This window comes from Erythrolamprus reginae, chromosome 1 (assembly GCF_031021105.1).
Source record: "Erythrolamprus reginae isolate rEryReg1 chromosome 1, rEryReg1.hap1, whole genome shotgun sequence".
NCBI classification, from domain to species: domain Eukaryota; kingdom Metazoa; phylum Chordata; class Lepidosauria; order Squamata; family Dipsadidae; genus Erythrolamprus; species Erythrolamprus reginae.
The window spans coordinates 130,121,267-130,135,272 of record NC_091950.1 but is presented as its reverse complement, the minus strand read 5'-3'; the positions used below and the strand labels follow the sequence as shown (position 1 = coordinate 130,135,272).

The window sequence follows — 14,006 nt, the reverse complement described above, 5'->3', positions numbered from 1 at the left end:
AAATAAAACTTATTAAGCTACACAACAAAAACATTTCCATGAATTTTGAAACTAAGAATCATTTTTAGAAATAAAGAAGATAGACTTCAGTCCTTTGCTTGATTTGGATGTGGGTCTATGTACCCTTCACTTTAGAAATTTGAATTTCTTTTCATTATCTTAGCAAACGAAATCAGCTTTTGAAATTGTATTGCTGAATTGGGTGAATGAAAATTTAAAGGACTGAGTTGGAATCAAATATAGATGTTCTTTTCCCAGAGCGAGTGTGATATAACAATGATGATGATGATGATGATGATGATGATGATAATAATGATGATGATGATGATAATAATAATAATAAATATCATCATCATCATCATCATCATCATTATCATTATTATTTTTTATTAGATTTGTATGCCGCCCCAATTTGAGGACTCAGAGTGGCTCACAGCAACAAAACACAATGTACAAATCTAATGTTAAAAGAACAATTTTACAACCCTTATTATAAAAAACAAACACACAACCTAACAGACCATACATTAAAAACCATAGTAGCTAAGGGGCATATCCGTTTCCCCATGCCTGGCGACATAGGTGGGTTTTCAGGAGCTTTCGAAAGGCAAGGAGGGCATCACAAACTGGTTTTCCCAGATCTGAAAATGTGAGCATGTGCACCACAGGCTGGCTTAGCTCACATGTTCGCCTTACACGCATGCACATGACATAGAAAAACCAGAGAGGACAGTGATGGCGAACCTATGGCATGGGTGCCACAGGTGGCACATGAAGCCATATCTGCTGGCATGTGAGTCGTTGTTGTTGTTGTTGTTGTTGTTGTTGTTGTTGTTGTTATTATTATTATTATTATTATTATTATTAATTAGATTTGTATGCCGCCCCTCTCCGTAGACTTGTTGCCCTAGCTCAGCTCCAACATGCATGTGTGTGCCAGCCAGCTGGTTTTTGGTGCACACAGAGGCTCTGGGAGGGCGTTTTTGACTTCCAGGGAGCCTCCGGGAGATGGGGGAGAGCATTTTGACCCTCTCCCGGCTCCAGGGAAGCCTTTGGAGCCTGGAATGGCATGGTAACACAAGCCTACTGGGCACACCAGAAGTTGAGAAACAGGCCATTTCCCGCCTCTAGAGGGCCTCTGTGGAGTGGGGGAAGCTGTTTTCGCCCTTCCCAGGCATTGAATTATAAGTGTGAGCACTTGCGCATGTGCGATAGCATGCTCCCACACTCTTTCGGCACCTGAAGAAGAAAAGGTTCACCATCAATGATATAGGACGTGATAGCACCAGGACAAGTGCATTGGCCAGAACCAGCACCAGCCCACCACTGGATATAGTGGTTAAGGCACCAAGATAGTAACTTGGAGACTGTGAGTTCAAAACCATCTGGTTGATCTTCAGCTATTCACATACTCTCAGCCAGAGGAAGCAAGCAATGGCAAATCACTTTTGAAAAGTTTGCTAAGAAAATGCAGGGACCTGTATAGGCAGTCGCCAAGGGTCAATGCTAACTCAAAAGCGCGGGGTGTGTGTGTGTCAATGACTCAAAACAGACCAGGTGTTTCGTAACTAATAGTTATATGTCTTTTTTCCTCAGTATTTTTTTTTTTTTGCTTAAGAGATTTGTGACTCCATATAATGGTCTTCTTCAGACTTTGCTTTGAAGGTTGAAAATGGTTTCCCCCCCTACCACTTTTTTTGTTTTTGTTTTGTTGTTAATCTGGTCCATAATTCATGTGGCTTTTGCTTTTGGCCTAGGTGGAAGATAGTCAAAACAGTATATCTAAGATATAACTAGCATTTTGACAGGTGCATTTGTTTTGCATGTTCTCTTGTAGCAATATGCTGCTCTTCAAAATAGTTCAAAGTAACTATATGAAAATAGTATAACATTTTGTATTGCCTGAACATGCATGCCCAGATGTCCCTGATATGGATATTTGGGGTCAGATGAAAGTTAAGTCAACTTCAATTTAGTTTTTACATGCAAAGGTAATTATATAAGCAAGCTCCAAGTAATAGGACTTAGGTTTAGGAAATGGAAATGGGAAATGATTTGAGGGACAAATTATATGTGATGTTTGACATTTTGCTTGATAAATTATAGCACCCTTCCACGAGGCTCACTCTGCCTCTAGATGTCTTAAATGAGCTTGAACTCTTCTCCTACAAAGTAGAAAACTGGTAGTGAATTTTCTACTGTAATAAACAGCTTATACCTTCTATGCCCTTGAAAATCATAAAATAGGATTTGGAATGCATTGTGAAGGCCACATGTGTATTAGCTGAACCTATTCTGGTTCATAAACTTCTAATTATTTTAAATACATTAGTACAGACTTTGAGGAGAAATGAAGCTTGTGTGACTTTCAAATATAGCTTATCTTTCAAAACTGCAATAGTTTGGAGTAGAACCAGTAAGCTTGCTATTAATATTGGCTAATTGCTATAAAGTGGAACAGAAGTGCTGTGTAAAAATGTCTTTGAATAAGACTATTCCAGTTACTCAAATAACATTGTAAACCAGGTTTGTATTAAATGCTAGATTTATGCCTAAGTCCAAAATGTTTGGGTAGCCGTTATAACCTTCTTACCTATCGAAGAGAGAAATTACCGTACTGCTTGTTTTAAAATAGTACAACTTTTTTATTAATGCATGAATGTAGATTTACATTGGAAGACAAAGGTGGAGTTTTGCTCCAAACTAGCAGGAGTAAGGTGGGGAATTAAATTATGTTTATGTTTTTAGACTTAAATTCTTAAGAGTTCTTAAGTCAGAGCCCATTTGCAGTCAGGCGGCTTTTCCTTTCAAAGGGCTATGTATAGAATGGGCTTTTAGAGGGAGCTTTCATTGTAAGCAGTAACACGAAATGTGGCCTTTCTCAGTGAACTACGAACCAAAAGCCACATAACAGTTTGGTTTCAATGAGTGCAGGTGTGGCCTTCAAAGTTTTTAGCAACGGGTTCTCTGCCCGGTTACTGGGTGTGTGTTTCGCCCTAGTGGCTGTGGCCTAGTCAGCTTCCTGCACCATGGGAAGTTGTTTTTGCACTACCCAGGCTCTGGAGGCTTTCCTTGAGCCTCCGAGAGTGTGAAAATGGCCTCCCCAGGCTTCAGAGGCCCTCTGGAGGCTGGAAATAGGCTCATTTCTGACCTTCTTAAACTTCTGGTAGGCCTGTTTTTCATCCTCCCTTAGCCTCCAGTGCATCCTTCACCCTCCCTGACCCTCCAGGGGCATCCTGCATCCAAAACAGGCCACCTGGGAACTCCTGGGAGAAGAGGGACGGGGTGGGTGGGGCCAGCCAGGAGTGGACTTTGGGGGATTCTCTGAACTGCATCAAATTTTAGCTAGAGGTTCTCTGGAACCCCTGCGAACCCCCAGCAGTCCACCCCTGCTTGAGTGGATATTTATTCTTCAGAAAGTCTAGAATGTGACAATGATTCTAATGGTAATTGAAAGCAAGTTTGAGATTCTCAGCAGTGAACTTCTGTCTGTGTTGATCTCTTTCTCAAACGTTTAAACCAGGTTGCCTGTTCTTCTTCCTTTGGCTGAAGTCTCAACTCTGTCTTTGAGGGATGTGCTGCAAGCCATTCTTTCCCCAAAGCAGTGGGCTGGAATTGGCTCAAAAGCAAAGTTATAATAGTCATGATAATAAACATTAATTATAATGAATAGGTTCCAATCGTGTTTTAATGTTTCTTTTTAAAAATCATACTGAACATTATAATTGGATTTCCCTTTTTATAGGGCATGGTAAAGCCAGTAAATGTAATTTTCCCATTGGAAAAAAAATATATAACATAAATATTTTTGCACAATGAAGAAAGGCATTTGGATGCTCTCTTTTGGATATCCAGGTGTTGTATCCTGGGCCTACACAGCTTGAAAATAAAAGAGGAATCCACGTACTGATATTTCAAATCAGTCTTTTTATATATAAAGTCTCATTTTTACAAGCCAAAGTCATGCCTGTGATATAATCTTGGCAGATCCTCAGTGAGGGTAATTAAGAGCTACCAGTTCCATGGCTAGGCTGGTGCAAAACAGTTCCATGGCTAGGCTTGTGCATTCCTTTGTGAGATAAGAAGTCTCCAGTTTCACAAACTTACTTTTACAGCTTCCCAGCACCTCCACAAACAGGGCACTTTTATTCCAAGGATTTTAGCAGTAAAATAACAGGTGGCTGGCTAAAATCTCAAAAATCACCTGACTCCATTGCCAAGCATTGTAATTCCACCCTGAATTACCCATATGCTTCCCTTAAATATCCATAGGAAGTGGCCAACAATTCCCTAGAGTTACAAACTACAGACTACTTCCTTTTTCCATACAGGTATTCTTGTCTTTTTTCTTTATCTTCTAAACTGGGCATCTAGCAAGGCTCCTGAACTTCCTCCTCATCTAAATCAGACTCTATTGTCATTGGCATATCTGCCATCTCTGGTGGTCCTTCAGTTTCAACCAGGTTTATTTCTCCCTCACTCTCACTCTTTGCATCAGCTGGCAACACTACAGGCCTAGGGTGCCAAGATGGGTCTGGCTCACCCTCCTTAGAATCTATCATTACCAGAGTTGGATGAAGAGCACTCACAACATCAGGCAACCATGTTATAATGGGAACTAGAGTCTCACACTAGGATGCCACTGCTTCACATCAATATTTCCAAAACCCTTTTTCACTATGCATGAATAACTGCATTGGCTCAAAATGGAATATTTTAATATTCAGTCTTCACAGATATCCATCACCTCACCAAGCAATTTCTTTCTTTAAAACCAAAATGGCAGGAATTAGAGTAATTAAGCTTGTTTATGACCTTAATTAGAGTAGAGTAAGCTTGTTTATGACTTTAAAAAATGCATTTATTTCTTAAAAGGTCACTTGTCCTTTCTTATTTTTTTCCTACTTGCCAATTCTCAGTCCCAGGTCACCAACACGCTCCTACGAAGAAGAAGAAGACAATCTGAAGGAAGCAGAAGTAATGATGGAGCAAGTCAATCTGGATCAGGATTCTCCCACCTTCATCCGCTTTGAAACCGGACCATCCAATTTCCTCAAATTTGTTTCTACATCAGTTTCCGAAGATCAGTCTGAAGCAGAGCTGGAACAGCAGCAGCAGTTTAGGGAAACCTTGGAGCTTGGAGAAGAAAATCAGCATGCTGAGGAACAGCTCCAAGAAAATTTTACAGAAGAGAATAAGCCTGAGGAAGAGGAGGAAATACAAGAGGTTAGGGAAAAAATGAATTATTTTTTTCCTCCTACTACTTTGTATCTGAGTTTGAGAAGTCATAAAATGAAAGATGAATTTTTAATAAGATATCTTTCAAGTATCCTTAATACTTTTTCCAAATTGAAATTGCCCAGGAGAAATAAAGAAACATAATTTTAGCTGAAGGTGGCCATTCTTCTCTTATGCCTGAGAAGGAAGGGATTGAAATGAAAAAAGAATAGACAATACAGTGGTACCTCATGATACGAACTTAATTGGTTCCAGGAGGAGGTTCGTAAGGTGAAAAGTTCGTAAGACAAAACAATGTTTCCCATAGGAATCAATGTAAAAGCAAATAATGCGTGCAAATCCTTCAGGAAAATCCCAAACTTTAGGAGGGAGGCGAACAGAGGGCAGGGAGGAGCAGCTAAAGGGGCGGGTGGAAGAAGCAAGGCTAGGCTAAAGGGTGAGTGAGAAGGAAGAAAGGCAAGGGGGCGCCCCTCCCTTTTCTTTCTTCAAAAGACACTCTTTCAGTGCCTCTGCAAGCACGCTGTTCTCTGCAAAGTCTTTCCCCCTCCAAGCCGCCGCTCCCTTTTCTTTCTTCAAAAGACACCCTTTCAGTGCCTGCAAGCACGCTGTTCTCCTACTTTTGTTAATGCAAAGTCTTTCCCCCTCCAAGCCGCCCCTCCCTTTTCTTTCTTCAAAAAAGGGGGGGGAAAGAAACCCCTTCATCCCAGCAGCAGCGGCTTGGGTTCGTAAGGTGAAAATAGTTTGGAAGAAGAGGCAAAAAAATCTTAAACATTGGGTTCGTATCTTGAAAAGATCATTAGAGGAGGCGTTCGTAAGATGAGGTACCACTGTACAGTAAATTGTGAAAAGAAGGCTGTGAGAAAGCCAAACTCTAAACACATGCATAGTGTTGCATTCTACTGCTATTAAATGGTGAAAATTATAAAATTATAATAGCGGGATGAAGATTACTAATCCATGTTAAACAGAAGAATAAAAAAGGCGTAGCTAAACATGGAAGCCCTTAGTGATGGAGAATCAGAGGTCCTGTCTCCCACCTCCACCCCAAATCTTCAACTCTTGCACATAGGTTGCTGCATAGATACTACTTTAGATTGATAATGGTTGATAATGTTTCTTAATTTTGGCCCAATTCTCAATCTGGTCATTAAGCAAGGATTACTTGTAGTGCAAACCAAGTCATTGTAACTTACAATGGCTTATAATAATTTTATATGGCTCTGCACTTGAATGATACATATATCCAAGTACTTTTATTTTGATAAAACTCAGGTTTTTTAAAATAAAAAATCAAGTTATGCACAGAGCATCTTCTTTGTATATTTGAGAATACTTCTTAGTATATACTTTAGAATATTTTTTAAAGTCGTCATTAACAATGATGAATAATACAACTACCATTTCTCTCTCCTATCAAAACTTGATTTTTTTTTAAAAAACCCTGAGTTTTATCAAAATAAAAGTACTGTACTTGGATATATGTATCATTCAAGTGCTGAGCCATATAAAATTATTATAAACCATTGTAAGTTATAATGATTCGGTTTGCACTACAATACTTTAGAATTAGTTTTCCAAAAAATCAACTTGAGTTAGAAAACCAAATTGACACCAGCTTCATACTAGATCAGATAATAGTCTAAACCAGCTTTTCCAAAACCCAGGATCTTTTAATTAAATCAAAAGTGGCTGCGACTATAAGAAAGAGTGAGCTATAAACCATGCATATACAAAGCCACAGACTCACTTCACATTTGTCCGACCAAGTCAAATTTCCCACGATGTACTGTACGTTGAAGTGGGTTCACCTTAGCACGTTGTTCCTTTGTTGTGTTGACTGAGAAGAGAGGTATTGATTGCATTTGAGCAAATACTCCCCTTCTATGCCTTTTTCCACCTTCAGGACAAAAAAAGAAGGCATTGTGAGGAAGAAGAGGTCCCAGAAAAACGACAGAGGACCCCAAGTACTTCCAGTCAGGAAGAAGAGTGTCAAGCTCCTTTAAGCCCAACATTAAAGGTATACATTGAGTTGTGTAGGAAGGCAAGGGAAATGCTGACTAACAGATCAGTTTATAACTACAAGCTCAAAGAAGTGACCAAAGTAGAGGCATACTCAAAAAGTTTTCTATTAACCTCCAGTCAAGCTCCACAAGGTTTGTCATTTGAGGATTTTCTGAACGGTATGCTACGCCCTACTTGAGGAAGTTTCAATAGTTGCAAGGGATAGAATAAGTACAGTACTTTAAAGCACTTCTCAAATTCCATAAATCAGTGATGGTGAACCTATGGCACGGGTGCCACAGGTGGCACGTGGAGCCATACCGTATCTGCTGGCACTTGAGCTCTTGCCCTAGCTCAGCACAAAAGTGCATGTGTGTGCCAGCCAGCTGATTTTTGGCTCACATAGAGGCTCTGGGAGGGTGTTTTTGGCTTCCAGAGATTCTCCAGGGAGATGGGGGAGATCCTTTTTTCTCTCCCCCGGCTCCAGGAAAGCCTTTGGAGCTTGGGGAGGATGAAACACGAATCTACTGGGCTCATCAGAAGTTGGGAAACAGGCAGTTTCCGCCCTCCAGAGGGCTTCTGGGTGGTGAGGGAAGCTGTTTTCACCCTCCCCAGGCATTGGATTATGGGCGTGGGCACTTGCGCATGTGCTCTTTCGGCATCTGAGGAAAAAAAGGTTCACCATCACTGCCCTAAATCTTTGACAGCATAAGAAAGGGAGAAAAATCTTGGCCATGCCCATTTTTCATTTTGGAAAGGAAGTTGGCACCAACCAGCATTTTGTATCTTTCCTCAAGACCACTATCCAAATGAAGCCCCTTGTTTCTGTTTTTAGATCACGGACAGGACTGAATCTCTGAATCGATCTGTGCAGAAAAGGTAACTTCTGATGAAATAATGAATGTTCCAAGCTCTGTGACCTTTCAGTTGCCTACCGGTATCTGTCTCTAAGTAAATTTGTTTGTACACTGTTTTTCTGGATACAATCTTCCCAAGTAACAGAGGGGAAACCCCTGTTATAACAACATGAGGCCCAGTTCAGCAGTATACGTTAAATAAAATGAGATTAAAATAAACTTTTAAAATGCCACTTCAAATGCCAAATACAGGGTACAAGCATGTGGATAACATTTAGAAGAAAGCTCAAGAGTTATGATGCCACCTATTGAAAGAGTTTTGCTCTGAGCTCTGCAAATAATTCAAGACTGATGCTTTGTTATGATCATTGTGTGTCTGAAAGATCTCTTTTCAATGTGTTGAGCTGCAGAAAATATTTCTTGCTAAGGCAATATTTCCATCTCACCAGTATTCTATTATGCATTCTTTCTAGGCAGTTAGAATTTATCAAGCAAGCTAAAATATTCATTGAATTTACAGAACCCTAATCAGGGTTCAGTCAACAAATCACTCTGAATTGTTGTTCTTATGTATGATTATATAACATACTAAGCTGCGATTTGCTTAACTAAAGGCTACTAAATAAACTCCATTTGATACTGATACAGATAACCATGAATCATGATTTACAAATAATCTTGGCTTGGTTCATACAAAAACTAAGCCATAAATAAGTAAGCCACGCTGTGCAAATTTGCTGTGCAAATTGTGGCAATCACTGATCATAATTCTGAATAAACAATGGTGATTAGGTCTGAAATGTTGGGTCTGTGCTAAGCATCCTTTCTACCTCTCTTTCTCCTTCCAGTAACAGCATAAAGAAGACCCAATCACCACTGCCAGTTTCCAAGATTGACGATAAACTTGAGCAATACACTCAAGCTATTGAGGTGAGTTTAAATTAACTGACTTTGACAAGCACTTTTGGGGTCGTCTTAAGAAATGTGTTACAGCAAGCCCACTCAAAAGCCTAATTCCATTGATTTTCACTCATTGACTGAGCACTACTGTCACCCATGCAAGATTTTTGCTTTTGATGTGTTCCTGCAGATGTCCTCCTTTCCATGGCAGCCCAAAAGTAGAGATGTATTATAATTTTTTGTTTGGCAATTAATCCTCAATGGCCTAAAATCCACCTTCTTCAAGTATTCTAATCTTTGCTTATGGATGCTAAACCTGGCTGATGGCATTCTCCTTTCCCTTATCTGATGTAGCTGATGACTACAAAGTGAAGACAATGTGTGTGCCACAGCTGCTTGAGCTTCTTTGCACTGTTTTTCTTTGCATGGCCATTGATGGGAGATTAGAGACATGGGGGCAGTGAAGGGCTACCAAAATTTCTACTATCACACTGTGGGCATGGCTTATGCAGGATGCCCTGCATTTTCTTTCAACATCTTTCAGTGCAGATTTGGTGCTGTGGGGTGGAGCTCTATTTTCACTACCGCACTATGTCCCCCCCCCCCCCGTCCGGGCAGTAGCCCACCCCTGCATGGGGGCATAGCGTGCATACATGCACTGGACAACTGATTTTCAGTCTTCTTTTCGGCTGTTTTCGTTCTCCCCACAGTGAAACGGCCCAACCGGAAGTTAACTTGTGTGTCCATCATCAGCTTCCATTTTGCTGTCAGAGTTCTTTAGGAACTACTATTGTTTTTGGATAGTTGCAGACAGGGCTCTCACATCTTGCCACATTTCTTCTGCAGCCGGGAAGGCTTTCCTTAAGGCCTGTGTAGCTGATAACAGAGCTACAGATCAATCTGGGGCTCTGTTATCAGCTGCACAGGCTTTTGGGAAAGCCTTCCTGGATGCAGAAAAAATGGGCCGAGGTGTGGGAGGCCTGGCTGCAACTATTTGAAGGTAAGTAGTACGGCAGCTCCACTTCTTTTCATTTCCGAACTTCCAATTGGCCTGTTGGGCCATTTTCTGCCCTCCCCAGGCTTCAGGAGGGTTTCCTGGACCCTGGGGAGTGAAAAACAGCCGAATGAGTGTACTGGAAGTCAGGAGTCTTCAGTGAGGCCTGTGCACATGTGTACTGGGGGGGGGGCAGTAGTGGAGGCCTTCCTGGGCCCTGGGTGAGAGTGAAAAAAAGCCCAATGAGTGTACTGGAAGTCAGGAGTCTTCATTGAGGCCTGTGCACATGTGTACTGGGGGGGGGCAGTAGTGGAGGCCTTCCTGGACCCTGGGGAGAGTGAAAAACAGCCCAATGAGTGTACTGGAAGTCAGGAGTCTTCAGTGAGGCCTGTGTACATGTGTACTGGGGGGGGGCAGTAGTGGAGGCCTTCCTGCACCCTGGGGAGAGTGAAAAACAGCCCAATGAGTGTACTGGAAGTCAGGAGTCTTCAGTGAGGCCTGTGCACATGTGTACGGGGGGGGGCAGTAGTGGAGGCCTTCCTGCACCCTGGGGAGAGTGAAAAACAGCCCAATGAGTGTACTGGAAGTCAGGAGTCTTCATTGAGGCCTGTGCACATGTGTACAGGGGGGGGCAGTGGTAGGGGGGGTTGCAAGCAGGGCATTACATTATGGGTGTGGGCACGTGCATGCTATCGCCCATGCATGCATACACTTTTGACACCCGAGCCAAAAAAGGTTCGCCATCACAGGGTTAGAATGTTGTATTGCAGGTTACTCTGTCCACAGGAGAGTTCAATCCTGACTAACTCATCCTTCCATCCCTTGGAAAGCGGAAAAATGAGGAAACAGATTGTTGGGGGCCAATGTGCTGACATTGTAAACAACTGAGAGAGGGATGTAAAGCACCATGGGATGGTATATAAGTCTAAGCACTACTGCTAGTCTATTGGCACAAAGTAGAGGACGTTTTCTTACCAGTTACTGAATTGAATAGCTACCATAATGCTGATTCTGCCCAATGAGTGCACCAACTCAATGGTTCATAAAGATATTTGACTATAAGAGAGAAGTTGTTTGAAACTAGAAAGCCAGTTCATCCTTATATTATTTTGCAGATCTCCAGCAAAACTCCAAAACCAGCACGCCAAGCTTCCATTGACCTTCCCACTAATATCGCAGCAGTGGCTAGCACAAAAAGCCTCTGGGAGACTGGGGAAGTGGCTCAGTCATCTACAAAATCAACGCCCTGCAAGGTAACATCTTTTTTTTTTTAATGTGGTCAAATCTCTGCTCTTGGAAAGATACAATTTCTTCTAGAGATTGATCTTCTGATGAAAATGATGTCAGGATATAAATGTCACCAATCAATATGGGCTCTAGATTTGACCTGTATTGCAAAACGTAAAAGACTTTTTTTTTTAACTGACGGTACTTCAAACGTCTCTCATCACATCTGTGTTCTTCCTAGGACATTGTGGCTGGAGACATTGTGAACATAAGAAGCCTTTGGGAGCAAAAGGAGAACACCCCAACAGATGCAAATTCCAAGGTGGGGACCTCTGCTTCCTGTGGGAGAAATGCTATGATGAAGCTTAGTTTTTCTGTATAAGTGGCCAAGCATATTAGGCCTGGCGGGGCTTTGTTGGAAGAAGGCCTAGAAGTGATGCAAAATGAAACAATACAGCAGCTTCATTTAACTCTTCCTAATGTTGCTTTGAAAAGATACTTTGCATAAAGCATTGTCAAATTAAAGCACCCTTCAAGGACTTCTATACCCATCCTGTGATTATTGAAAGGAAGATCCCCCCCCCTCTGTATGTAGTTGGATCTTTCTCAGCTTATTGAAGGCAGGTTCTTCTGTTCAGGGTATTAAAGGAAAATTGTTCCACTATATCAAGTGAACTATGTATTTAATGCAGTGTTTTATTTTGCCAGAAGCATAGTAGCTGCCCAATGAAGCCCACAAACGTGCTCAGGAGCGTGATAGCATCTTCCTGCTTGCGCTTCCTAATAAATGACATGCAGAGGCACACTGCCTCTACCTCTATGGAGCTAAAAACAAATGTTCACATGGATTAATCCTGGATCACATATTCCTGTCCAATTTCTCTACACAAATCATAGTTCTATGTTCTTCATTCTCATCATCTTGATGTGAATGTCTCCATCCAAAAAGGGGACAGAGAGGGGTTGAACACAGCAGCGGTGGGTGGCTCCTGGTTTGGACCAGTTCTTAGAACTGGTAGTGGTGGCAGCGGGAGGTTCCACCCATTCACTCACCCTTGAAGCTTCTGCACATGCGCAGAAGCTTCTGAGCATGCACAGAAGCATCACATGTGCCTGCGAATCAGTGGAAAACAAATTCAGAACCCACCCCTGGAACACAGAGAAGTAAACTATCTCTGAGGTAGTGGTGCAAACATGTTCTTAATTTTATATGAAAATGGATTGGATATACAGTGTTCCCTCGATTTTCACGGGTTTGAACTTCGCGAAAAGTCTATACCACGGTTTTTCAAAAATATTAATTAAAAAATACTTTGTGGTTCCCCCCCCCCTATACCACGGTTTTTTCCCACCCGATGACATCATATATCATCACCAAACTTTTGTCCACCTTTAATAAATGTTATTTTAATAAACTTTAATAAAGAAACATGGTGAGTAATAATCTAAATAGTTGCTAAGGGAATGGGAAATTGCAATTTAGGGGTTTAAAGTGTGAAGGGAATGCTTGTAAATAGTGTATTTACTTCCGCATCTCTACTTCGCGGAAATTCAACTTTCGCGGGCGGTCTCGGAACGCATCCCCCGCGAATATCGAGGGAACACTGTATTTTTAAATTCCATGTTAGTGGCCAACTGTGTGCTCCCCAGAAGGTTGTGTCTTTTTTAGCCCAACACCTCAAAGGTTGTTGTGGGAAAATGGGGAGAAGGAGTTTCAGGTATGTTTGCTGCTTGTTAAATAATATAGGCAGGATTAATAAAAAATAAAAAATAAAGTTATGAATTGCACCCTTATATGGAATATTTCACACAGTAAAGCAGGTCCAGGAATTTAGAATATGGTTTTGAGGGAAAGAGTCAAGAAATGGAAAACAGTGGATGATTTAAATGGCTATAAAGAAAAACCTCTGATGCTTAAAGAGAAAAGAGTGGGTGGGAAACAGAAGGGAGGAGAGAGAAGGAGTCATCAAAATTCCCCTATGTACTTAGGTTTTTTTCCATTTTGCTTTTTCTATCTTTATTCTTGACCCTGTTCTCATTTTTTATTGCATTATTGGGGAGGGGGGAGGAAATGTATGCAACTGCATAACTTATGTAAATAATTCTGAATGACTAACAACCAGTTCATAAGAAAAAGAATTTTTTTAAAAAAGTATCATTTAAAGCAGCATCCACAATCTTTTGGGCCTGTGGAACAATTGTGACCAGCAGTGGGGTGGGGAGATTATGGTTTCCCACCATAGTTCCCTCTAAGCTGAGCAGTGAGCAATCGCTCACTTAAAAATCATCATCAACTCAGAGTTTTCCAAACCTGCCCAGAAGCCGAGAGGGAAAGAGTGAGAGGGAAGGAGAGAGAGAGGAAGAGAGGAAGAGAGAGAAACAGATAGAAAAAAGAGAGGAAGGAAAAGAGAATGAAAAAGAATGGGAGTAAGGAAGAGAGAAAGAAAATCAAAATCTAGTTTGAAACTAGCTCAACTATTTAAGTGGCATTTTGATATTGATAGAGTTGCCCTATTATGAGCTCACTGTTATAGACACACAGTATTTTATTTTGAAATTCTCTGAGGCAAAACAGGGTGGGTTTTTTATTTGTTTGTTTGTTTGTTTGTTTATTTATTATTTCTGTGCCGCCCAATCCCGAAGGGACTGCTGCTCAGACAGTATACTTTTCCGCCCACCCCCCAAAAAAAATTAGAGGGAACACTGTTTCCCACACTTACCTGCCACTTTCAGGGCTTGGTTCCCAATGGGCTGCAGACTGGTACCCATCCATGGATTGGGAATTGAGG

At 41.3% G+C, this 14,006-nt stretch overlaps 1 protein-coding gene across 4 annotated transcripts in view; it reads left to right on the top strand.

Annotated features, from left to right (window-relative positions):
* The window catches only part of LSP1 (lymphocyte specific protein 1), a 130,239-nt gene that overhangs the window by 92,487 nt on the left and 23,746 nt on the right, over window positions 1-14,006 (top strand). For all 4 annotated transcript variants that reach the window (XM_070764968.1, XM_070764977.1, XM_070764985.1 and 1 more), the window contains exons 4-9: window positions 4,920-5,226; window positions 7,142-7,255; window positions 8,075-8,118; window positions 8,945-9,026; window positions 11,106-11,243; window positions 11,459-11,539. In XM_070764968.1, coding sequence (XP_070621069.1) covers window positions 4,920-5,226; window positions 7,142-7,255; window positions 8,075-8,118; window positions 8,945-9,026; window positions 11,106-11,243; window positions 11,459-11,539 — 766 coding nt within the window. The remainder of the gene's footprint in view (window positions 1-4,919; window positions 5,227-7,141; window positions 7,256-8,074; window positions 8,119-8,944; window positions 9,027-11,105; window positions 11,244-11,458; window positions 11,540-14,006) is intronic.